General features: G+C 43.3%; 1 protein-coding gene across 2 annotated transcripts in view; it reads left to right on the forward strand.

The window, feature by feature from the left end:
* The first annotated feature begins 2,720 nt into the window (after positions 1-2,720).
* The window catches only part of B4GALT6 (beta-1,4-galactosyltransferase 6), a 71,356-nt gene continuing 47,762 nt past the window's right edge, over positions 2,721-26,314 (forward strand). The window contains exons 1-2 of one of the 2 annotated variants that reach the window (XM_069568938.1): positions 2,721-3,935; positions 24,382-24,498. In XM_069568938.1, coding sequence (XP_069425039.1) covers positions 3,821-3,935; positions 24,382-24,498 — 232 coding nt within the window. In that variant the 5' untranslated portion in view covers positions 2,721-3,820. Of the gene's footprint in view, positions 3,936-13,040; positions 14,481-24,381; positions 24,499-26,314 lie in introns of those variants that run through there. The other variant, XM_069568939.1, reaches the window with a different exon arrangement.

Genomic DNA, 26,314 nt, shown 5'->3' on the forward strand with positions numbered 1-26,314 from the left:
CAAAACACTTAATGGATATTATTTATCTTAGCATAAACCAAGTGAAATGTCACCCATCTCATTAAACAAGTACATTTTCCTTTTTTTTCATGGTAATTACAATCTCAGTAACATATTTTTGATTAATATAAATAGAAAACCATTAGTTATAACTTAATTAAGGTGGTTCTCGCCTCAGCTCAGTATCTCAGCTGGTAAAGAATCTGCCTGCAACACAGGAGACCCTGGTTCAATTTCTGGGTCAGGAAGAGCCACTGCAGAAGGGATAGACTACCCACTCCAATATTCTTGGGCTTTCCTGGTGGCTCAGCTGGTAAAGCAGCCACCTGCAATGCAGGAGACCTGGGTTCGATCCCTGGGTTGGGAAGATCTCCTGGAGAAGGGAACAGCTACCCACTTCAGTATTCTAGCCTGGAGAACTCCAAGGACTGTATAGTCCGTGGTGTTGCAAAGAGTCAGACACAACTGAGCGACTTTCCCTTCACTTCAGCTCAAAACAGCTAACATGACATTTACTGGGTCTTGCTACTATGTCTCACCATCTGAAGTTTAAGGTCTCTTTGGTATCATAAAATGAAACTGAGTAGGTCACCCTTCTGCTGTGGGTGTTACCGGGCTCCTAAGAAAGGATCAGGTGATAATCTGGGCTGAAAAGTTTTGGTCCCGAGTATTTTGTTGCTCGTTGCTTTATAAATAAGCTGAGACTTTGAGGCATACTTCAGACTATTAGAGACTGAGACTTCAAGGCTGACTCAGTAGGTGTTTTTAAACAGGAATAGACCAGCACAACTTGTTACTGTTGGCACAGAGTGATCTAAAGGAAAGATTAAAAAAATTTTTTAAACAAATATTCAAATAGTGCTTATTAGGTACCAGGTTCTCCCAAGCTTTTTAAAGCACTGACTCACTCAATTTAATCCTCACGATGATCCTAACAGGTACTATGGTTATTTTCTTTAGCTTATGAGAGAGTGGAAGCGCAGGGAGTTTTAAGTAACCTTTGAGGTCACTTGACCAGAATGACTGAGATTCAACCCCAGGCTGCTAGGCAAGAGGCATGGTTACCTCTCTGTGTGGCTGGTGACCAATGGTGCTAAAGAGCACACCGACTAAACTGGTTTTCTAGTACTTGCTCAAATCCAGGGAAGAACTAATCAGTTCTAACAAGTACTGCAGTGAACCAGGGATAGATAGCAATTGCAGTTGTCTATGCCAGCCAAGCCCATCTATACAGAGGCTTCAGAGTTCTTAAAATAAGATTAATCATTAATTTCTAAGATGTTAATCTGCTCATTCAGTTTTATAGTAAACTTTCCTTTCAAAAACCCAATCTTCCCTGAGAATTATCCATTGCCAAGCCAGCAGTGGTATTAGTGGTATTAAGCACTGTAAACAATAGCTGACGTGGTGAAAATAAAGACAGATAAAAGTCAGCAGGGTGAGAGAGGGAAACAAGACAATTTTGCTTTCTCACTATTCATGGATTTCTTTCTCACTTGTATAGGTTATTTTTTTTACAAGAAATTTTTATCTCTTATTTTATATATTGCTCCATTTTGTATTTCAGATGTTACAAAACTGTTACAAAAATGTCATGTACTTTCACACTAAATATCAAATTAGCCAGAGAAGTTGAATAACTCGTATGTACTCCAAAAAGCAAAATGAAGATGAATTTGCTGATTCTATCCAGTCGACCCTCTAAAGAGATGTAAGGAAACCCCTTAGGTGCCAGAACTCATGTTTAGGGTTTTGCACGGTTATCAGGTTTAATCCCATAACCTGCAAGTTGGTATCACACCCACCATTTGAAGACTGAGAAGACAGGCTTGGAGAGGGTAGTGGCTTGGCATAAGTTTCAGTTAATAAAAGGTCTTGGCAGAATTATAAACTCAGGTATTTCGGGCTCCACAGAGCATAGTGCTATATCAGAGTCGATGGAAGGCATGGGTCTCTTGCTAAGAAGATACTAAATCTCCTGGCAATCAAGCGGTAATTCAATACCACTGCATCTAGAAATACTGAGCAAGTAATGGCAGCAGGGGGCATCCAGCCACCTCCTACGTGACTAGTTGCAAAAGAAACACCCACAAACACACTTTGGAAAAATGTAATATAGCTAGTAGGAAAAAAGTAGCTTTTGAACAAAGGATAGACCACGACCTTGGAGGTGCAGTAAAACAATTTGCCCATTGAAGCTGGCTGGTACGGCAGCATTTAAGGGTACATTGGTTGCACAGAAGTCTTTTCTGTGCCGCCTGAACGGATACAGCTAAAGCAGGGCTACCCAGGGCTCACCTTCAGAGCAGAAGGCAAGTTCTATTATGAGAGATATACGTAGATCGTTATCACATCCCGACGGTAATATCTCTATAGTTAGTGCGGGATGGGAGGTTTCATTAATCCAGGATCAGAAAACACCTTGTTTCCGGAGAGTGTATTTCGGGAGGAACGCACATCACTGAAGCCTCCTCGTTGAGATACAAGCACAGCATCGTTCATTATCGATCCCCAGGGTGGAACGTATCCGAGGCTCAAGAGCGGTCCCTCAGCCCCCGAGAGCGCGGCGACCGCCGGGGACCCCGTGCGCTGGCGGGGGCCGCGGTGACGCAGGACGCGGTCGGGGCGCGGGTCTTCGCGCGGGGAGCGGGGGTGGCGGCGCGGGCCAATCAGGAGGCGCGGTGTTTCGGGCGAGGGGAGGGGAAGGGAAGGGTGGGCGGGGGCCGCTAGGTTTCCTCGCGGCCGCCGCAGCGCCGCCTGCAGTTCCGAGCGAGCGCGCTGAGCCCCCGGGGGTCTCCGGACGCGTCGCCGGGCCCGATTTCCTTCGCGGCTCCCCCCGCCCTCTGGAGTTCGCCTCTTCAGCGACCCGGACGCGGCTCCGGGCTCCCCCGTCTTTGGGCTCCTCGGCCCTGCCCGCCGCGCAAGTCGTCCCGCGGCTCTCCGCCTGGTGTCCGCGGGCCGTGCGGGGGCGGCGCCGGCGGGGGCGCTTCACCCCGGGCCGGCGGCGGTAATGCTGCTGCGGTTGCCGCCCTTGCGGCCGGGCGGACAGCGGGCGGAGGCAGGAGCCGGAGCCGGAGCCGGAGCCAGAGCCGGAGCGCGCTCGCTGCTGGCCGGGACGCCGCCCTCGCTTGTGCTCGGCTCCCGCGGCCGCCGGGGAACGCCGGGGCCCCGCGCGGCATGAGGAGGAGGCTGTGCGCCGGCGAGCGCCCAGCTCCTCGGCCCCCAGGGCCCCTGCGGGCCCCCGCGCCTCGCGCGCGCCGGCTGCGGCCCCGGCGCCCACGCTAGCCCAGCGCAGGCACTAGACGCCGCGGCCCCGAGGAGGAGGAGGCGGCGGCGCAGGCCTGCCTGGCGCGGGCGGCCCGGACCCCGAGCGCGGGGGCTTCGCGACCTGGACCCCGGCAGGCGCAGACAGCCGGAGCCGCGGGGGAGCCGCGCGTGCTGCAGTCGGCCGGCCTCTCCGCAGGGGCGCCGCGGCGCGCAGCCAGCGCCTCTCCCCACCTGCAGCCCCTCCTCCCGCCGCCACCGGGCGCGTCGAACGCCGCTCCTCGCCCTTCCACGGCCTCCTCGGGTCCTTTGGTCCCCGGACCCGGGCCCCGCGTCCGCTCCCTTCCCCCGCCCCGCATCCTCCCAGCCTCTCATTCATTCCGTCCTCTCCTTCCTCTCTCCTCCTTCCCGCTTCCCCAGAGCCTCCCCGCGCGGCCCCGCTGCAGTCTCGGGGTGGTGGTGTTTTTTTAGCACATTCATGGAAGTTTAGGGCCTGGACGGTGCCCCCAAGTCCGGCCTGAGAGTGCAGCCCGAGCTGCCGGCCGGGAAGAGGAAGATGTCTGTGCTTAAGCGGATGATGCGGGTCTCCAATCGCTCGCTCCTCGCCTTCATCTTCTTCTTCTCCCTGTCCTCGTCTTGCCTCTACTTCATCTATGTGGCTCCGGGCATCGGTAAGCACCGAGGCACCCTCCCTTCCCACGGTAACGGTAAAGGAAGTGTAGCATGTTACTTATGGGATTGGGAAGCTGTATGGTATGTACCGGGGCCCGGCAGAAAGCATTTTATTTCAAATGAGACGTGTCATATAACCCGCTTTGGGGCATGGTTTTGGCACGTGAGTTTTGTTAATGAACGTTTAACTAACTTAAAAGACTGCTTTAAATGGACAGAGCAAAGTGCGGTCTGATGGACCTCATTTTGATGGACCTGAGATACCCCTGGACGGTTTGTTGAGTATTCCTGACACTTTTATCCATTTAATATTAAGTTTTTAAGCTTAGACTTAGTGCTTATTCAAATACCCTCAGTTATGTTAACTGGTTGTAAATACGATGGAGAAACCCACAGTAAGGAATGTGATTGAGCTCAAGAATGTACTAGTGTAGTGTTCCAGGTCACTTTTTTAGAATGGGGTCAGTGAACATTTGTGCCTCACTTCAGGAATTTTTAGGCGATGAGTTGTCTATTAAAAACAGTGCTCCATTATTTAGTCTGCTTGGGTTGTTTTTCAAGCGTAGGTAACTTCTGCTACCTGTCAGGATGAATTCTGAAATACAATAATAATTAAAAGAACAATTATGTAAAATAGCTTAAATGGTAACTGTTTAGTTTTTTGTTTTTGTTTGTTTGTTTCTGGTCCAGAACACACTTTTGTATAATCTGCTTGAATTAGCCTCTTTATTAAATATCCTAGTTTCTCAGCACCTTTGATTGAAAAGGTACCAGTGTGGCATTCTCATAAGAAACAGACCATCACCAGACCTCATCAGGACTGTTGAATTTCCTAAAATCACTGTGACATTTCTTGATTAAATTTTCAGGTTCAAGTAAGATGTATAGGCTCAGAATGATACTTGAGAAGGCATAAATTGTTGAAACCTTAATAACCCAAAATAGAAGTTTGAGGTTAAAAGTTTGAAAAAAATGTGAATATTTTAACAGTATTTTCTTTTATTGCATTTTTTTTTTCTTTAGGCTAAATCAGACACCTCCTGAAGCCTGTAGCAGAAATGACAGCGATAGCTCAGTGGATTCCAGAGTTGTTAGCCAAAATACTCAGCAGGCTTTTTCTTAAGATCCTCTGCCATTTTGGAAATCTTATCAATTAACTACTCATTCTACAGCAGTTTTTTTACTTGTAGCTCTTTAAAGATTGGACATCATTGGGGGATGTTAGTTTATCTGATATTTCAAGTTTGAGAGATTTTGGAGAAAAAAGGTTTTTTTTTTGCACTGAGCTAACAGTTTTGTTACTTTCTTGGTATTTTGAGTAACATTACAATTATGTTACTCAAAAAGCTAACCAAAGGAACTCAGAATTCCATTTTTCACTTCATCATCAGCCAGTTTTTGTTATTGTATTAATGTATTGTGTATATAGTCTTAAAGTTCTGTTGGTGTGAAATACTTAGACATTTTCCTTATTTGCATACTTAGTATTTACCATAGAACAGCCACTGATAAGTCATAAAAATTTTGGCAGTTGTCTTCTAGGCAACTAGATTAAAATTATTCTTGTGGGTCTTTGAATTTATTCTTAAAAAGATTGATTGAAACCAGTAAGAAGAATGAAAACCAAAACTTAATGTTAAGGATTTGTTAAACTGAATCTGTTTCTCAAACTAGTATTACTTAGCAAAAAAAAAAAAAGCCCGCTTATCTTTTAATTATTGAGAAGCAGTTTTCCAAAATTCATATTTTTGTTTGAAAGCTCTGATTTTGTCATTGGTAACACATACTATCAGTTTTTCTGACAGAATGTCAAGCTCATTTTGCTTACTTTTTGGGAAAATGTAGGTCAGATACAGAAATTAAATAACCATAGTTTTGCAGTTTACCTTAAAAAAAAAAAAACTAATGTCACGTTAAATTTTTTTGGTTTATTTTTGGCTGTGTTGGATCTTCGTTGCTCTTCGGGCTTTTCTCTAGTTGAGGCGATTGGAAGCTACTCTTCACTGTGGTGTGTGAGCTTCTCATTGCGGTGGCTTCTCTTGTTTCGGAACACGGGCTCTAGGGTGTGTGGGTTTCGGTAGTTGCGGTTCCTGGGCTCTAGAACACAGCCTCAATAGTTGTGACCCATGGGCTTAGTTGCTCCAAGACGTGTGGGATCTTATTGAACGAGGGATCAAACCCATGTCTCCTGCATTGACAAGTGGATTCTTTACCACTGAGCCATCAGGGAGACTCTTCAGTTGTACCTTTAAGTAAAAATGATGTTCCGTGAGAAAAATGTGGCTAGTTCAGCTCACAGTGCAATGATCTATTACACGGTTTGATTTTCAAGATAACCACGGTCCTTTGGTATGCTGCTGAAATGCCTTACGTGTGCTTCCCATTTCATCACAGATTTCTTTTGTTTTTAATTTTTATTAGAGTATAGTTGACTTACAATGTTGTGTTTCTGCTGTACAGCAAAGTGCATCTGTTCCACATACACGTATATCCACTCTTTCTTAGATTCTTTTCCCATACAGGTCATTACAGAGTATTCAGTTGAGTTCCCTATGCTTCACAGTAGATCCTTATTAGTTACCTAGTTGATATTGGGTTGGCCAAAAAGTTCGTTCGGGAAAGCCTGAAGGAATCTCCCAATTTATCCCTCCCCCTTCCCTCTTGATAACCATAAGTTTGATTTCCTACTTCTGCGTCACAGATATCTTATGAGACATACCCTAAACTAAGTAGTTTCTTACGGCTAGTTTACATTAGATGTCCATAGACTCTTTTGGAAATAATTCATATTTTAGCCTGGGTTAACATCTTGGAGCAGAGTTTTCTTATGACTAAAATACATGTTGTATAAGAGAGTTGTTTTAATTGATCTGAAATGTTTCAAATCTCTTGTTTAAAAAAAAAATCCATATGAGCTGTATCCTCATCAACCTGTTTAGTAGCCATCAGTTGTATTTTCCTCACTTTTCTGCCCAGAGACTCATTTTTCTTGTGTGCCTCCCCCCAGACAGTCCTGTCATTTTAGTGACTCTTGTTAGTCTCCATCGCCCGTGTTCCTCCCTCCCTCTCTAGTACTATATAGTAGTACACGCGTGCTCATCTGCTCAGTCGTGTCCGACCCTTTGCGATTCCATGGACTGTAGCCCACCAGGCTGTTCTGTCCATAGGATTTCCCAGGCAGGAGTACTGGAGTGGGTTGTCACATCCTTCTCCAGGAGATCTTCCTGATCCAGGGATCAAACCCGTGTTGCTGCGTTGGCAGCAGATTCTTCACCTGGGAAGCCCCTTCTTCCTTTGTGATTGCAAAATGATGAGCAAAGTTTCCCTCAAAGGTCTTGCCTTGGCTGAATTGAAACTGGAATTCCATTTAGCATGGAAATGTTTCCAATATAACATAGCATTGTCATTTTCCTGCTGTCATATCAGAGGAGTAGGTGAAGTGACTTAGATTCATTCACCTAACATGAATAGAGCACCTTGGATGGGATAGACTTTGTCTGAGGAAGACAGATGGCTAAGACAGGCCACCTTCCCTCATGTGGTGGGGTGAGCACCCTGCAAGGGCTGCAGCCAGTCCTCAGAAAGCACGCAGTGGAGTGTGCGGGCTGGTGAAGGATTTCCTGAGGAGGTGACAGATGGGATTTATCTGGACTGAGCAGAGGAATTCTAGTTGGAGGGAGCAGCAGGAACAAAGGTAGGTTCCAGAAAGTAGGAATATTTCCGTCTGATACCACTTAAGGTGTGGGGTGGTGGATTGGCCAGACCAGGAAGACTCGTGGGTCTCCCCTGCCCAGCCTGGTGTTCTGGCTCTTTAGGTCCCTAAACTTCCTGGCTGAGAGTGACTGGCCTCGATTCGCACAGCTTTATGAAAGTGGTCTGTGATTAAGGCGTTGATGTGCCTTGACTCAGTGGGGCAGTATTGTGGGGAAGATTGTTCAGCTGCCCTGGGGGTGGGGATTTTGCTGTCCATTTGACTCACCAGCCATCCTGACCTTTGCTTGACTCGCTGATAGGCTCGCTCTTTCTTTGAGCAGAGGAAGAATCTGGTTGGATCAGTTTGGTGTGAATTCCTGTGGGGCCTTCGAGGAATTACCGGGCTGTGTGCCTCACTTTTTGGCTCTCAAGTGGGTGGATGCCTGGCTGGGACAGGTGGAGTTGTTGATGGATGGGCTGGGCATGGAGGGTGTGTTGTGGGAGGGTATGGCTTAGTAGAGCCTTGCTCAGAGCCTCCCTGACATTTCTGGCTGGTTTCTGTCACTTTGCTCAGAGAGTAGCTTGTTTGTTGCCCTGTAGCTTTCTCATCGGAGAAGGCAATGGCACCCCACTCCAGTACTCTTGCCTGGAAAATCTCGTGGATGGAGGAACCTGGTGGGCTGCAGTCCATGGGGTTGCTAAGAGTCGGACACGACTGAGCAACTTCACTTTTGCTTCTTACTTTCATGCACTGGAGAAGGAAATGGCAACCCATTCCAGTGTTCTTGCCTGGAGAATCCCAGGGACGGGGGAGTCTGGTGGGCTGCTGTCTATGGGGTGTCACAGAGTCGGACACGACTGAAGCGACTTACCAGCAGCAGCAGCAGCTTTCTCATCACAGCCTTTCACCCTCCTGGGGGTGAGCCTGATTGTGGTTTTAAGCTGTTACACTTTGCTTGGTATTTCAAAGTTCCTCTTAGTTATTTTCCTCACCAAGTTCTCTGGTCACTCACTGTGACTCCTTTTGAGGATTCTTTTGGTTGGGCCACATGTTGGGCATTTCTTTTTTGTGGGCCTCTCTTACCGGACAGACTTCCCAGGCTAATGTTTTTGTCCTGTGAATAGCAGGAGACATCAGACATTCTGAACCTGGGAATGCTGGAATCCTTTGTTTTAGAGCAGTTCTTCTAGCCGGAGTACAGTTTATACAGGACAGAGGGACCAGGTGGGAAGTTATTTCAGTGGCTCAGGTGATAGAAGACTTGAACCTAATCAAGGCAGACTTGAAGAATATGGACAGTGGAATTGAAGGAAAGGTAGATGCTTTAAGACAATGCTTGTATTGTGGCCTAGACACTTGTATTCTAGTGGGGTGAAGGGGCTGTAGAAAGGCAGGTGCCTTGAGGGGGCCATTTTGCTCTTAGAGAAATTGAGTTGGGATGCTTGTAGGATAGCGAGGAAGAACTTGTCAGCAGGTGGGCAGATGGAAAAAAGGGCTTAGAGCCCACGACAGAGGTCTAACAGGAGAGAGATGTCATCAGCGTATAGGTGGATGATAGATACCTGTTTTCCCTTACACATCTGAGTTAATAAAACTCATGCAAGTGACTCACTAAGTTAGTTACTCGTAAATATGGAACAGTAGGTGTCAGATGGGATTATGATGGAGGCTCAAGTGTAGTTTGAGGGCTTCTCTGGTGGCTCAGCAGTAAAGAATCTGCCTGCAGTGCAGGAGATGCAGGTCATCTGGAGGAGGAAGTGACAACCACTCTAGTTTCTTTCCTGGCAACTTACGTGGACAGAGGAGCCTGGCAGGCTGTAGTCCACGGGGTCTTGAAAGAGTCGGACACCACTGAGTGACTAAACAAGTGTAGTTTGAAGGATTTCCCATAAGGCTGTTACCTTTTTCACTCCCCGGCCCCCAAAGCGGGTAGTGTGATCAACACTGTGGAAAAGTTCAGGTGGCCACCCAAGGAGAGCTTGTGGAGGCTGAAGACAAGGTAGCCAGGGATGAAATCCATCAGCCTAGGGTGAGTGAAGAAATAGAAACGGGAAAATGAAGGGAGAGAGGTACCATGAAAGTGAAGAGAGTTAGAGGCCTTTGCAAAAATGGATCCATCGACAAGTGAAAATGATGATCAGCAAGACAAGCATTGCAGTGGGGTAGGGTAAAGTCTTGAAGGAGAATCATGGATATGGTAAGTAGGAACTCTGTGACGGCCACTAGTGGACCTGTTTTTGTGCTGTTAGAGGGCACCAGTAAGACTGCCTGAGGTTGGATAGTATTAATAAAAGATGAAAGTGGCTGATTTCCAGGAAAGTGGGATCAAAGGGATCTTAGAAGATGGGAAGACCTGAGCTTATGTGGATTTTCAGGGAGTGAGGACATGCTTTAAAGATTTGAAGGAGGGAACAAATTATGACGTGATCTTGTTCAGTTGCTCAGTTGTGTCTGACTCCTTGCGACCCTATGGACGGCAGCACACCAGACTTTCCTGTGTATCAGTATCTCCCGGAGTTTGCTCAAGATAATGTCCAGTAAGTTGGGGATACCACCCAGTCCTCTCAACCTCTGTCATTGCCTTCTCCTGCCTTCACTCTTTCCCAGCCTCAGAGTCTTTTTTCAGTGAGTTGGCTCATTGCATCAGGTGGCTGAAGTATTGGAGCTTCAGCATCAGTCCTTGCAGTGAATATTCAGGGTTGGTTTCCTTTAGGATTGACTGATCTGATCTTGCTGTCCAAGGGACTCTCGGGCCTCTTCTGCAGGACCCACAGTCTGAAAGCATCGATTTACTCCTCCGTACATGTTTGTCTGGTTCTGCATTGAACAGGATCCACGTGGTCCCTGTTTTCCTAGAGCTGAAGCATGCATGCTAAGTCACTTCAGTCGTGTCCGACTCTTTGCAACCCCATGGATTGTAGCCCGCCAGGCTCCTCTGTCCATGGGATTCTCCTGGCAAGAATATTGGAGTGGGTTGCCATGCCTTTCTCCAGGGGATGATGCCAGGGTCCGTCATTTTGTTGCCTGTTTGCTGTTTGGTCGCTGTAAGTCGTGTCTGACTCTTCTGTGACTCCGTGGAGGCTCATCTGTCCATGGGATTCTCCAGGAAAGAATACTGGAGTGAGTTTCCATTTCCTTCTCCAGGAGATCTTCCCAACCCAGGGACTGAACCCACGTCTCCTGAATGGGCAGGCGGATTCTTTACCACTAAGCCACCAGGGAATTACCTCCAAATTTAGGGCCTTAAAACAACAAACATATGTTATCTCCTAGTTTCTGTGGCCAGGAATCTGGACATGATTTGGCTAGATGGCTCTGGTTCAAGGTCTCTTACTTGGCTACAGAGTGTAGGTCAGAGCTGTGGTTGGAGGCTCCACTGGGAAAGAATCCACTTCCAAGTTCAGCCGTGTGCACTCAGGTAGGATTCTGCCCCCTGAGGGTTGTTGCACTGAGGACGTTGGTTCTTTGCAGGTAGTTGGCTAGAGACCTCACTCAGTTCCTTGCCCCGGAGCCTCTCCACTGGGTATTTACAACCCCATCACTTTGGCCATATTGTCTTTGTCAGAAAAGAGTCATTTTGGGCCAGTGCACAGTCATGGGCTGGTGAGCCATCTCAGAAATTGCTTACCTCCATCAGGTTGCCATTCTTTTATTTTTACTTTATTTTCTGGCCACCATTCTTGAGCCTATATGTTAATTCAGCTGTATTGTTCCTGCAGAAGTGAACCTCAATTCTTTGATCTTGTGAGGAATCAGGTAGTTTTAAAGGGAAAATGAATTCATTGAAATCTCACAGTGCTTCACACCATTGTCCATGTTACTGTTTTATGAGTAAATTTTCTTTTGTAATCGGCAGATAATTGCTTTACAATGTTGTGCTGGTTTCTGCCCTACAACAGTGTGAATCAGCCATAAGTGTACGTACGTTCCCCTCCCTCCTGAGCCTCCGTCCCACCTCCCACCCTACCCCACCCCTCTTGATTGTCACAGAGCACCAGGCTGAGCTCCCTGTGTCGCACAGCAGCTCTCCACTCCTGTCTGTTTTACATGTGGCAATGTATTTGTTTCAGTACTTCTCTCATTCATCACGCCCTTTCCTTCCCCTGCTGTATCCATTTCTGAGAGATTGTTCTAGAACTTGGATTGCCTAGGTGCTGCTTGGGCATTCCTGGTCAATGGAGAGCCCCACAGGCCTTGTGTATTTCCGGTTTTCTCCCTCTGGTCCATTTCCCTTGCCACTTGAGACCAAACTGAGTGTTGTCACCACTGCTTGAACTGCACTTGACCGGTTTCATCACAGCAGCCTGCCCCCAGCTCTTTCTCCCTCTTCTTTCTCCTTTTTCTTCTGAATCATTTTTTTTTTCTTAATTCCCAAAAGACCCAGTGATTGAGTATATAAAAGATATGTTTCTGCCTTTTCTCAGGATAATAACAGAATAATATGTGGGTAATATTGTGGTTAGAGTTGAAGATTGGGTCAGTTGAAGGTTAAAAGTAAGTTTTCTGAGAATACTTACAAGGCCATTAACATGCCACTGGGAAATCAAGAGTTTTACTCCAGTTATTATTAGGTATTTTCTCCTCATGTTTTAGACCCACTGGAGAATTTCGGGTAGCATTCCAGTTTTATTTTTCTGTAGCACGTATATCCTACATTGGGCCGACTAGATTTGTTGTGTTTCATGGGCATACTTGTTTTTGGTTGTAGCAGAACTTGATGGTGTTTGGTTTAAGCCACAGCAAAAACCCTCCTCAGTTAAAGTAGGCAAGAAAGGATGTTTATCCTTGTTTGTTGGTTTGAAAGTATGCTTTGGCTGTGGAAATCTTTGAAATTCATTTTCTATGCTCTGTCCCCTTCTCTCCTGGTTTTAGAGGCATTTTCCTTTCATGAATAAGTAAATTGAAATTATGAAATGTTTTATTTTTGGCTATGTGGCATGGCAAAATGTTTAAGAAAACATAACTTAGTGCTTTTAAATCTAAATTGTAATTAATTTTTTTTCCTCCAGAGGGATAATGGATATGACTTTTTGCTTACATCTTGGTTTTCATGATTAAATAGTCAAGTTAGTAAAAGTCTTTGGCTCTCAATCCAGTCTTTATGTTGTATACTCCTTGAGAATGAAACATAGATTCTTCATTGTCTGAATGAATTGCACATAAATTAGGAAGCTGTATAAAAGAGGATGTATTTATACAAGTTAAACTGTGAAAGGAGACTTCTGTTTTTTGGCCTGTTACAAATGTTAGTGATGTTTAGAGAATTACTATAAGCAGTAGTTTTCAAACATGAGGGTGCTCAAGCCTTATTTCAGGCAACCGAGGTCTTATCATTAGAGAATCTAATTGGGATCCTGATTGATTTAAAAAATATATTTATTTATTTATTTGGCTGCATTAGGTCTTAGTTGTGTGCAGGGTCTTTTTTCTCTTTTGCATTAAAAATTTTATTTTTAATTGGAGGATAATTACTTTACAATATTGTGTTGGTTTCTGCCATGAATCAGCCATAGGTATACACGTGTCTCTCCCTCCCTCCCACCTGAGTTTGATTCCTGGTCCAGGAACTAGATCCCACATACTTTAACTAAGAGTTCACATGTGGCAAGTAAACGATCCTGCATGCTGGGAATGAAACTACCATGCAGAATCTTCAGTTGTGGCATGTGCCCTCTTAGTTACGGTATGTGGGATCTAGTTCCTGGATCAGGGGTTGAACCCTGCCTCACCCTCCAATTTTGGGAGTATGGAGTGTTGGTCACTGGACCACCAGGGAAGTCCCTGATTGATTTTTTAATTAGTCCTTCACCCTGGGAACTTTATTTCTGGCACACACCCCAAACAGTTGGGAAATCCTTTAGTGTGAAATAGTTTTACATTTGAAATTGGTTATCTCATTTGATCCTTCATCTAGCTAATCTTACCTGTTAAAAACCAGAGTAATTTGTTTATAGCATTGTATGTTACTGGAAAGAGTTTTCATGGTGAAGAATTTCTTTCCTCCAGAATAAAAATGGGCAGAATGTACAGAAAACTTAAGGCAACTAGGATCATGTGTTTATGAACCCACTATGTGATTGAGCTATAGGTTGATCCTGAATTTGTTATTTAATGTTTTTAATTATTAGAGAGATACATTATAATTCAGTTAATAGGATCAATATAAATAGTACATCATGAGAAATGATGGGCTGGATGAAGCACAAGCTGGAATCAAGATTTCCAGGAGAAATATCAATAACCTCAAATATGCAGATGATACCACCCTCATGGCAGAAAGTAAAGAAGAACTAAAGAGCCTCTTGATGAAAGTGAAAGAGGAGAGTGAAAAACTTGACTTAAAGCTCAACATTCAGAAAACTAAGATCATGACATCTAGTCCCATCATTTCATGGCAAATAGAGAGGGAAACAGTGGAAACAGTGAGAGACTTTATTTTTTGGGCTCCAAACACATTGCAGATGGTGACTGCAGCCATGAAATTAAAAGACGCTTGCTTCTAGGAAGGAAAGTTATGACCAACCTAGACAGCATATTAAAAAGCAGAAACATTTCTTTGCCAACAAATGTCCATCTAGTCAAAGCTATGGTTTTTCCAGTGGTCATGTATGGATGTGAGAGTTGGACTATAAAGAAAGCTGAGCACCAAGAATTGATGGTTTTGAACTGTGGTGTCAGAGAAGACTCTTGAGAGTCCTTTGGACTGTAAGGAGATCCAACCAGTCCATCCTAAAGGAAATCAGTCCTGAATATTCATTGGAAGGACTAAAACTGCAACTCCAATACTTTGGCCACCTGATGCGAAGAGCTGATTCATTTGAAAATACCCTGATGCTGGGAAAGATTGAAGGTGAGAGGAGAAGGGGACGACAGAGGATGAGATGGTTGGATGGTATCACCAACTCAATGGACATGAGTTTGAGTAGACTCTGGGAGTTGGTGATGGACAGGGAGGCCAGGCGTGCTGCAGTCCATGGGGTCGCAAAGAGTCGGACATGACTGAGCGACTGAGCTGAACTGATGGCCCTACATGTTAGCCAGTGGAAATAATTTCAAAACAAAAGACTTATAAAAATCTCTCTATAACGTGTTCATAGTTAAGCACCTCTGTGAAGTTTGTTACTGTACCATCACACCTTGATTGAAATACTGTCTCTTTTTAAGTATTTGAGGCTTGCTAGTGTTAATAATTCTTTACTGAAATCATGTTTTATATATTGCCTTCTTGGTAATTAAGTAATGACTCAGATATTATGACTTCTAATCATAGTGCAATGTCCAGCTTGACTTGGAGGAAGAGAACTCGGACTTCATTTTCATTTCACTCAAGAGGACCAGCGGTAGAGAATTAAAAGATGCCTTGTTTTTTAATTTGAGAGTATGCTCTGGCTTCAGAAAATATTGAAATTTATTTTCCATGCTGTGTCCCCTTCTCTCCTGCTTGTTTTAGAGTCATTCTCCTTTCATGAATAAGTAAGTTGAGATTATGAGCGGTATTTTAATTGTGAAAATACAGGGAAATTGTGGATAATTATAAAGCATATAGTTCACATAGGTCTCCCTTTTATGTCCTCTTCATTATGATAGCATTCTCAAGTGGGTAGTGGTTCATTTCATTCACCTTAAGTCCATTCTGAAGTCATTTATTTTCAGCAGATTTACAATGTTTCCTGGGTGTGTTTATTTACGGCTTCATCCTTTAGTCTGTAATTTCATTAGGTAAGTTTCCTTACTGATTAGATTAAAAATGTAATTGCCTGCATTTTTCCTTTCCTGGTTCCCTCATTTCCTCCTGATTCTACTTTTCTCCCATGTGGTCTATAACTCTTGAGTCTTTAGGCTCCTGTCGCACTGTAAAGAAGCCATATGTTTAAGTGAGTAACAATGAATTAACAAAGGACAGTGCTGAAAGCTGTCATGTGTTAGATCATGTGTTCAGAGTCTGGTTTTTGAATTTTCAGCTAAGTTTAAACCAGGCTGAGCTTGCCATCTGGTTGTTGTAGAAGTAATTCCGATGTTTTAGGCAGTTTACCCTTTCTTAGGATTTTGGTTTTTACAGAGGGGCCCCATGGCTCCTTAGTTGCTGACGCTGCTTGGCAGTTGGTGGTTATTCAACACATATTTATTGTGAATAAACACATGTCTCTACCTTGAACATCTTTAACAAGACTGTTAGAAAAGTTATCCTCAAATAACTTAAGGCTGTTAAACTGCAGAGTGGAAGTGGTAAAAAACACCTGTCGGAAAGAATTTCTTGTTAATTTTTGGTGCCTACATCAGCAAAGCTTGAGCTATTGGCTAAGACCTGAAATAGATCTGCACTGTATGTGATCAGTGTATTCATGATTGCTTGATAAAATGGGATTCTGAGCACAGAATTCTTTCATTCTACTTATTAGTCAGTCTGTGATTTACTGGAAGGATGGGGAGGAGGATATTATAAGCTAGTAATTACTTGCTCTGCAGATTTTCTTGAGCCCATACTTGACTTTGAATTATTATCACCATGGTATGTTTAAAAAGTGCTTTGACATAAAGGGAATCATTTGCACAGCCTAGAAGTCTGTTATATTTTGTTTTTAACTTAAGCAATGCTTTGGTTTTAGGCAAAGTATGGACTCTTTTTCATATGTCATGTGGAGGTTACGGCATTGTTATTAGGAGATAATATATTTAGCTTTTACAGACTCAGGTGAGTAATTTCTGGGAACTCATTGAACAAGGGGCTAGATGTGGAAAGAAGAAAACTTACAGGCATGTGAAATAGATGTTTAAAAGGTTATTGTGAGTTCTTAGCAGTTCATAGAATACATGATTCAAGTGTTTGTGGTTACTATCAAGGGATGTATATATGCAGCTGGGCTCTAAAGGCTGAGTGCCAGAGAATTGATGCTTTCAAATTGTGGTGCTGGAGAAGACTCTTGAGAGTCTCTTAGACAGTAAGGAGATCAAACCAATCAATCCTAAGGGAAATCAACCCTGAATATTCATTGGAAGGACTGATGCTGAAGTTCCAATGCTTTGGCTACTTGACGTGAAGAGTCGACTCACCAGAAGAAACCTTGATGCGGGGAAAGATTGAAGGCAAAAGGTGAAGAGGGTAGGACATGAATTTGAGCAAACACGGGGAGATAGTGAAGGATGGGGAGTGTGGTGGGCTGCAGTCCATGGGGTCACCAAGAGTTGGACACAAGTTAGCAGCTGAACAACAACAAAAATATGAGGTGGTTTGCTTTTTTCCATGTTGTTTATTTCATTGCATTGTTCTGTAGATTATATGGGAAACCATTTTCTCTCCTGTGGCTTTGAAGTACTACTACTGATATCTTCCTTGCATTGGTTGCAATCTGTTAATCCCCTCTGTTGTCACTTACTCATAACTTTTTGCATTGAAGAGTTTTCTTTTTCTTAGTCTCTCTCTCTCTCTCTCTCTCTCCTGTAGGACTTCCAATCATTGCTTCTCCCAGATTGCTGCCTCAGTGTCGTTTAGAGCAGTCCTTGAATCTTGAGTTTTTAAAATTCTACCTGTGTAACTTCTGAGTTTGTTTTTTGATCTCTTTTTAAAAATATTTATTTATTTGCCTGCAGCAGGTCTTAGTTTCAGCATGTGGGATCTTTGCATCATGTAAGATCTTTCATTGCAGCACACCGATTCTTTGACTGTGGTGACAGTGAAAGACAAGTCGCTTAGTCGTCTTCAACTCTTTGTGACCCCATGGACTGTAGCCCACCAGGCCCCTCCATCCGTGGAATTTTCCAGGCAAGAGTATTGAAGTGGGTTGCCATTTCCTTCTCCAGGGATCTTCCTGGCCCAGGGATCGAACCCGGGTCTCCCGCATTGCAGGCAGATGCTTTACCATCTGAGCCAATTGTGGCTTGTGGCGCAGTTCCGGAGTTTCAGCATGCGGGCTCAGTGGTTACGGTGCACGGGCTTAGTTACTCTGAGGCATGTGGGATCTTCCCAGACCAGGGATTGAACCCATGTCCCTGCATTGGAGGGTGAATTCTTAACCACTTCACCACCAGGGAAGTCAGTTTTCTGGTCTTAAAATGCGGAAAGTTGTGCCTGTTTCCTGAGAGGGTATATTTGTTTCCTAGGGCTGCAATACAAATTACCGCAGTCTGAGTGGCTTAAAGCAGGAAGGCATTCCCTCACAGTTTCGTTGGCCAGAAGTTCAAAATCAAGGAGTCGGCAGAGCTGTGCAGCCTCTGAAGGCCCTGCGAGACCCTCCCTTGTCTCTAGCTTTGGGTGCCTGTTGGCATTCCTTGGCTTCTTAGGCTGGTGGCCAGTCCCTCTAATCTGCCTTCGTCCTCACTTTACTTTCTTGTGCATGTATGTGTGTGTAGCAGTCTCACTCTGCCTTGCTCTTGTATGTGTACTTTCATTGGATTTAGGGCCAACCCAGATAATCCAGGATGATCTCCTCATCTCGAGATCCTTAACTTAATTACATCTACAAAGACTCCTTTTCCAAATAAGATAACATTTGCAGGTCTGGGAATTAGGATGTGCACACACATCTTTTGGGGGGGGGTCTCTGTTCAACCTGCTACAGAAGAATTAAATGAAATGTAATACATAGCATTTAGCTCAGTGCCTGATGAATGGAGGTATTCAGTTCATGTTAATTCATTTCCCTTCTCTTTAGAAACCCACACCCTCCAACATTCCACACCTGGGATGATTTCTGAGTTATGCGCAATTCAGAGCCTTCCTGTTCCACCCCGTCCCCCTTCTCTGCAGACCACAGTCTTCCTAACCTTCTACATCTGGGACTTTCTCACCTTCATTAATGTTACTACTACTTTTTTTTAAATGCTGAGAATAACCTAGTTAACTGGTCATAGGGAAGTACTTAAAATTATTTGTTTTAGCTGTTGCATGTGAACTCTTGGTTGTGGCATGTGGGAACTAGTTCCCTGACCAGGGATCAAACCCAGGTCCCCTGCGTTGGAAACGTGGAGTCTTAGCCACTGGCCCACCAGGGAAGTCCCCATTAATGTTATTTCTCATCTTCACAGAGACCCCCGAATCCTCTCCTCGCCTTTCTGTTTCTTCACACCATTTACCTCCTGGGACCGTTAGAGCTTACTGTCCATTGCTGCCAGCGCTCCTCAGGTTGGATGGCTCATCTCTGAGTGTCCTCTGCAGCTGTGCCTCCCAGAGCCTCTGCTTGTGCCGTCCCACCAGTGGAGACGTTCTTCTCCCTCTTTCGTCTTACTCACTTAGAGCCTTCACTTTAAATTCCTTCTTTCCTTGCTCTGCTCAGGTCATGCTGCGGTCCCTCCTGCCCAAGAAAACGTCCCTTGACCTGGCTCTCTCTTACCTGTTCCAGCACTGGACTGCTTTCACTTTGTCCGCACAACTCTCTACTAATTTCTTTTTTTCCCCATTAGTTGGGTGAAACTGCTCTCTTGAAGGTTGACCAAGATCTAATAACACTTTGATTTATTTGTTTTAAAAAATGTTTATTTGGCTGCATCAGGTCTTAGTTGTGGCATTTGGGATCTTGGATCTTTGTTGCAGCGTGTAGGAACTAGTTCCTTGACCAGGGATTGAATCCAGGCACCCCTGCATTGGGAGAGCAGGATCTCAGTACTGAACCATCAGGCAAGTCCCTGTAGTAGTATTTTAAAAGGCTGACTGGGACGGTGATGAAGAGTTGGGTTGCTGGCGCTGTCTGCTGGGGGTAAATCCTACTTCCACTGCGTGCTGGTAAATTACTGTGTGACCTTGAGCAAATCACGGAACTCCATTTACCTTATCTGTGAAATAGGAATATTAGTATCTACCTTACAGGGTTGTCAATTAGTTTATATAAAGAACTTCTAAGGAGGCCCAGTAGAGTAAGTGCTAGGTATTAGCTTTTCACTTTTTAAGCTTCTCTCTTTTTTTCCTTATTGTCTGTCGTCTTCTCCTCTGTGTTGACATTTGTCATGGTTGACCATTCCCTTTTTCTTTTGTCCAGTGGCTTCTTCACTGTGTTCCAGCTCAGATTAATTCATCTTGAGGTCTTTTAGTTTTATATCTTCTATTTGTGGTCTGAACTCCAGCTTCTTATCTCCTTTCTAGATAATTTTTCCTGTGGTAATTCATCACCGTGGTTCCCACTTTTGCTTTTGTATGAACATTTCTCCCAATTGTATTTGCACCCCACTCTCCTTAGCTCTGCTGCTGCTAAGTCGCTTCAGTCGTGTCCGACTCTGTGCAACCCCATAGACGGCAGCCCACCAGGCTCCCCAGTCCCTGGGATCCTCCAGGCAAGAACACGGGAGTGGGTGGCCATTTCCTTCTCCAGTGCATGAAAAGTGAAAGTGAAATTGCTCAGTCGTGTCTGACTCTTTGCGACCCCATGGACTACAGCCTACCAGGCTCCTCTGTCCATGGGATTTTCCAGGCAAGAGTACTGGAGTGGGGTGCCATCGCCTTCTCCACTTCTTAGCTCTAGCACTGTGTTTATAATTGTGTGTGAGAATGTCTGACAACACAGACTCCCTCTCAGAATCAGCTGTGCAGTTGACTTCTGATTTGTTAAAGGACCTGGAGATTGTGGCAGTCAGGAACAAGGATGTTGGGGTCAGAGGGATGTTGTGTTTGAATCCTTCAGAGCCTAGGAAGCCTTTGCCAGATCACTGCAGACTGCAGAGCTCCTTGACTTGAATCCATTCTGTGCTTTGAAGGAGCGAAGCTGCATGTGGAAAAGGGTGTGGAGACACAACTTTACAGCAGATACATTCCCTAGTTTTCTCACGTTGAGAATGAGGCATGTTCATAACTCTCTTTCCTTATAAACCCAGGGTAAGATGCCTACAAGCTATTGTAAAGTGTTGAATTTTTGAAGTGTTTTTCCCCGTAAGGTATAGCTTCCCTTCCAACCCCTGGAAAACAGACTAGGTAAATAAGTGAAATTTATGTCTCACAGTGCAGAGGCAAATAGCAAATGAACTAAATTAGAGAACATGACATCATTTTAATGAAGCAGGACTGGCTTTTAGTGTTCTTTTGTCTTGAGTCCAAAGGGCAAGCATGGGGAAGAATTGCCTATTTTCTGAAATGTAGTCACTTGTAAGATGGAATAGAAAAATCTCTTTTTTAAAAAATACTATTTTTTGCAGCATTTGGGCTTCTTAATTCCCCTACCAGGGATCGACCCCTAGCCCCTTGAAGTGGAAGCATGGAGTCTTTACTACTGGACCACCAGGGTAGTCCCTGGAATAGAAATTTTAGACAAGGATTTCCTGGCTTGCCAATAAGACATTCTATTTTACAATAATGATGATTAGCAGGCATGTAGAATTACCTGAGTGTGGGTTACTATAGTTTTATGATGTTTGGTAGTCAGTCTGGATTATTCCATGCTGGTTTCTTATGCCTTGAAACACTTTGACACATGGCCTTCCTCCTGTTAACAGTGCCTCTATTTAAATACAGCTTCATTCCTTAATGGGTTTTGATCTTTAGGGATTAAACCCATGAGGACCATTAACCTAAGGAATGTAACTCAATTAGCTGTGAATGATTTAAAATAAACTAATAGATTTTCCATTTGGAGAGCTTGGTGTCTCACCTTTATTTTTTCTCCATCTGTCTAATGCATAGTAAACACATGCTTTTGGTAAATCACCCTTGTCGCAGGTGCCATCAGTAATCTTTTTTTTTCTTTTTTTCTTAACAGTTTGGTTACCTGATATTTTGAAGGTTTTTAGGAAAATTTGACTTTGTCCTTTTCTATGCTTGTTATTGTCCTTGTTTCCTAAATTTGACTTGGTTTCAAGATTTGGATTTGATTCCTGGGTGGGGAAAGATCCGCTGGAGGAAGGCATGGCAACCCACTCCAGTATTCTTGCCTGGAGGAGCCCATGGTCAGAGGAGCCTGGCAGGCAATAGTCCTTGGGGTTGCAAAGAGTTGGACACGACTGAGCGACTAAGCACACAAGATTCAAGCAGTTTTCTCTATTAGAGTAGGTATGTTAATTAAAAGAAAAAGCTATGTAGTTTGTGAAAATTCTATTTCCAGGACACACATGTATTCTTACTTTGTGTATCCTTGTTTGGGGCAGTATTGTTTCTCCCAGTACTGATCTTGGCCTAATAACTCTTGACTCAGTCCTCCTTCTCCAGGTCCCTCCCCCCCCCCCCCCCCCCCAGTTTGGTGCCTAACAAATAGTATAGGCTATTTACACCACTGATAACAAATTTCATATATAATTTTAGGATTAAATGATCCAAGATAATGGTAAAGTAGATGCTCATAATCCATTTCATTTTTTTCTCTGCGTCGTTTCAGTTGAAATCTTGATTTAGGTAGAATTGCTAATGTCACTTTGGCTTTTCTTGAACATTTTACCACATTTTTGGTTGGCTGTTCTCTTTAGTTTCATTTTTCGCTTTGTCTCATCTGTCTCTGAAAGTCCACTAAAACAAAAATTAATAAAAACTTGTGGGGTTTGTAAGCCTGGTTTAATAAATTCAAGCCTAAACAAGTTAGATCTAATTATAGGACTGATTTCCAGAGAGGATGTGGTGCATATGTGCTAAGTCGCTCAGTCATGTCCGACTCTTGGCAACCCTGTGGATTGTCTATCCATGGGATTCTCCAGGCAAGAATACTGGAGTGGTTTGCCATGCCCTTCTCCATGGGTTCTTCCTGACGCAAGAATTGAACCCATGCCTTACATTTCCTGCATTGGCAGGCAGGTTCCGGACAGGCGCCTAAAAACGATTGAGCTGGAGCTTATGTGAAAGCTGCGTTTCTCTCTTATGGATTAAAGGTGAAGAAATAAGTGTTAGTGTACTCCACTTCTCTGTTCTATTTATTCTCTGCTCATTTGTACTTCGAGCAAGTTCAGATTTCAATAAAAGGAGAAAGGAGGTAGCAAACATTTTGCTCATCTCCCTGTGCCATCTCAAAGAGGCAGAACTGGGCCCAGAAAATGAGTTGGCATTTTTTATCTTTTAATTCAGCATTCATTTTTCAAGAGTGCCATTAGTGTGTTGAGAGACAGCTTATCTTAAAATTGAAAGAGTCATTAACCAAGCCTTGCAGTTTCTTGGTTTTGCTGTGAAAATGAGCCTCCTCCTCTTGCCTGAATGGAGCTTATGATTTTTAGCTTTATGCCTGGAGCATTTAGCGTAGAAGGGGCTTCTGAGAAACCCGGTGTAGTACTGCCATTTTTAGGTGAGAGAGCTGAGATCTGGTGCACTGTCCAGAGTTATGCCCAGCACTAGCAGAATCAGGACCAAGAAGGAAAGGGTCTTGCGACTTCTGTGCTTTTCTGAGGAGGCCTGGTGTCTCAAAAGGCAGTGACTTTTGTAATCTTTGTCCAATTACCAGTTTCTCCCAGAGGAAAAAATAGAAATTATTCTTGAAGCACTTACCTTGGAGATTGAAATTAACAACTTGAAAATGCCACGTTGATTTTTTAAAATTAAAATGAGACCACTAATGATGTATTAAAAATTTTTTTTCCTATTGAAGGATAGTTGCTTTACAGTATTGTGGAGGTCTCTGCTATACATGAATGTGAATCAGCCATGACTATGCATGTATCATCCCGCCCTTCTCGGTCATCTTAGAGCGCCAGGCTAGTTATCTGTTTTACACATGATGTATACATGTCAATGCTACTCTCTCCATTTGTCCCACCTCTTCTCCCGCTGTGTCCACAGCCCACTCTCTACGTCTGTGTCTCCATTTCTTCTCTGTAAATAGGTTCATCAGTACTATTTCTAGATTGCATGCTGACGTGCTCAGTTGTGGCCAACTCTTTGCAACCCCATGGATTGTAGCCTGCCAGGTTCCTCTGTCCATGGAATTTTCCAGGCAAGAATACTAGAGTGGGTTGCCATTTCCTTCTCCATTAGATTCCATATGAATGCTTTAATAGATGATATTATACATGATAATAGATGATTTGTTTTTCTGACTTCACTCTGTGTAACAGGTTCTAGGTTCATCCGCCTCACTACAACCAACTCAGATTTGTTCCTTTTGAGGGTTGAGTTATATTCCATTGTGTATAGGTACCATATCTGCTTCACCTACTCCTCTGCCATTGGCCGTCTAGGTTGCTCCCATGTGCTGGCTATTGTAAATAGTGCTGCCACGTTGGTTTCGATTTTGTCTGCTTTTACAATCCTGGTAGGTAGATTTGTGATTGAGAGTGTAAAATTTCAGGTAATCAAGAGAAATTGCCAAAAGAGATTGTGATTCGAGATTATCCTATGTGTGCCCCTCAACACTGAGAATGTGAAAGATCTGTATCCAGATTAGACATGGAGATTTGTGACATATGTTTATGATTCATGAGGGAATTCTTATCTCTGTGCAGTCCTTGGTTTGAGGGTATTAATACAGAATTAGAGGAAATGAATTTTAGGATTATGTGGTTGAATGTGGTAAAGAATTATGTGGTAAAGAATGCCTTTCTGAGATTCCTGAGTATATTTTATAGTGGAAAATCATATGTGGATAAAGGAATTATAATATTTTGGATTGTTCATTTAGTCTCATTCTAGTTGACGGGTGGATATTACTACTTTTAATCTTTCATTTTAGTGTGTTTTAAAAGGAGTTTGTTTTTGTGAGTTTTTGATAATGGGAAATAGTAATTTTATATTTGTTTTCCCGTTCAATGTCCTGATTGAATCAGTTCGGGTCTGTTGAGCAGTTCCTCAATTCTGAATATTATTTTTTTAATTTAAAAAAGCTAATTGAGTCATGTCATTCTTTTTTTTTTTTCTTTTATAGCCAACACATATCTCTTTATGGTACAAGCTCGAGGAATAATGTTAAGAGAAAATGTGAAAACAATAGGACATATGATCAGGCTGTACACAAATAAAAACACTACACTCAACGGTACAGGTAAGACTGCTTCCTGCTTTAATTTTGCTTTACTTCTGCTTCTTAGCCTTGTCATCATAAATTAGTAAACCAAATCTCTTCATCTTCATCAAGTAACTTTCTGTTAAAGAGGAAGGTCTCCTGACTGCACTGGGAGGGCCCTTCACTGTGAGGACTGTCAAGTATTCTAGGACGTAAAAGATGTGATCACCCAGGTGATGGGGTTTTGTATAAAGATACTTAGGTTAATTCTTGAAAGCATAAGCAAAATATGAAAAATAACTTGTATTTTTCAATTCACCTTCCATATTAAAGACAAATTAACCACAAAGAGAGTCATTTATGCATCTTAGCCCTGCTGCCATCTCTCTTCGTGCCCATTTTAATTCCTAAGATGATTTGCCAACTTTGTGTAGAAAATACTTGTTTCAGTTACAGAAGAGTGTTAATCATTGTATGGCATTTTTAGGAGCAAAAGGAAGCAATCATATAACATTGGAAATCAGTAGCTGCTCTTGCCTTTTTAAAATATAACTTAGAAGAAGATTCTCCATCAGAATCACAGGAAGTTAAAGCCTCAGTAATAGGCCCAACTCATGATTTAATGATGGTAGAGCTAGTGTGAGTAGCTCTCCTGTTGTGGAAGAATGCATGTGCTCCTCTGTAGCAGTGTTCTCCACATTGTCTCTGGAAGCTGTATTAGATGCTATTTTAAGGGTTCAGCGGCTGATTGTCAGTTGTTGCATCCACTGTATTCTTATTTTAAGCAGTTAAAATTCAAGATTTAACTTATGTCACCAGGTCTTCATTCATTGTGTCACTATAAATCACACACATGCACCCCCAACTGTCCCTCCCAGTCATAGGTACATTTTTTAAAAATGTATGTTAAGGTGGGTAATAGTTTTAGACCCTTCTCAGATCTCAAGACTGTTGCATATTGATTCTTAATTTCAGTGTCTCACATGCTTCTACAAAATCTGTTCTAGTCATTTGCCTAATTTGTGCTTTGATGCCACCAATCAATGTTTTTTAATCACTCTTAATTTTCTTCTTCCTTTTAACTTTAAAGAAATTTCCTTCAGAAGGATGGTCTCATCTGAGTTGGTACTTTAATAGTACAGTGAAAGTCTCATGAACTGGTCTTCTGCCTGAATTAGTCTTCTGAATAATAGGTCAGTTTTAGAGAAGTTGAAACGTTTTAAAAGCTTCACTGGGATTTGTCCTGGTTGAATAAGTTGGTTGTGAAAGTGTTCATTAAAAGTTCGTTCAACTGAACAGAAGTGTTAAGCATCTTTAGGTTACTGTATTTGTGTGAGTGAGTGCTTATAAAATCTGTGTATAATTAGGTTCTTTTCCCAGGGTGTGAATAAGTTATATGTGTGAGTATTGTGCTTCATTAGGAGAATTAGTTATTTGGGCAAGATGAACCCCACCTCCAACCCCAACTGCAGTACTTCACAACTGAAAAGAAATTACCTCCTCCCCTCACTAAATCAGAGTTTCAGTGAAGACCAAACAACGAATGCATCCTTTGATTAAAGTTTGCTTTTTATGAACCTTTGGAAGCCTTTCAGTTGGTTCCTTTACTGATGGTGCAGCTCTTCTCAGGAGACTGTAATTGTCAGTTAGGAATTGGGTTTGGTTGTAAGAGAAAGCTGACTACAGTGGTTTAAACACACGAGGCTTATGTTCTTGTGTAAATGAAGTCTGGAGGTTGGATAACTTCCTTTTGTTGAGAAACTTCACACGCTTTCCCCTTTTGCTCTGTCAGGTTTCACAGGCTGAGACACTGGGGGTCTCCAGGCTTCATGCTGGTCTTGGGTCATTAGAAGGA

Source organism: Ovis canadensis, chromosome 23, assembly GCF_042477335.2.
Source record: "Ovis canadensis isolate MfBH-ARS-UI-01 breed Bighorn chromosome 23, ARS-UI_OviCan_v2, whole genome shotgun sequence".
In the NCBI taxonomy this organism is placed as follows: Eukaryota; Metazoa; Chordata; class Mammalia; order Artiodactyla; family Bovidae; genus Ovis; species Ovis canadensis.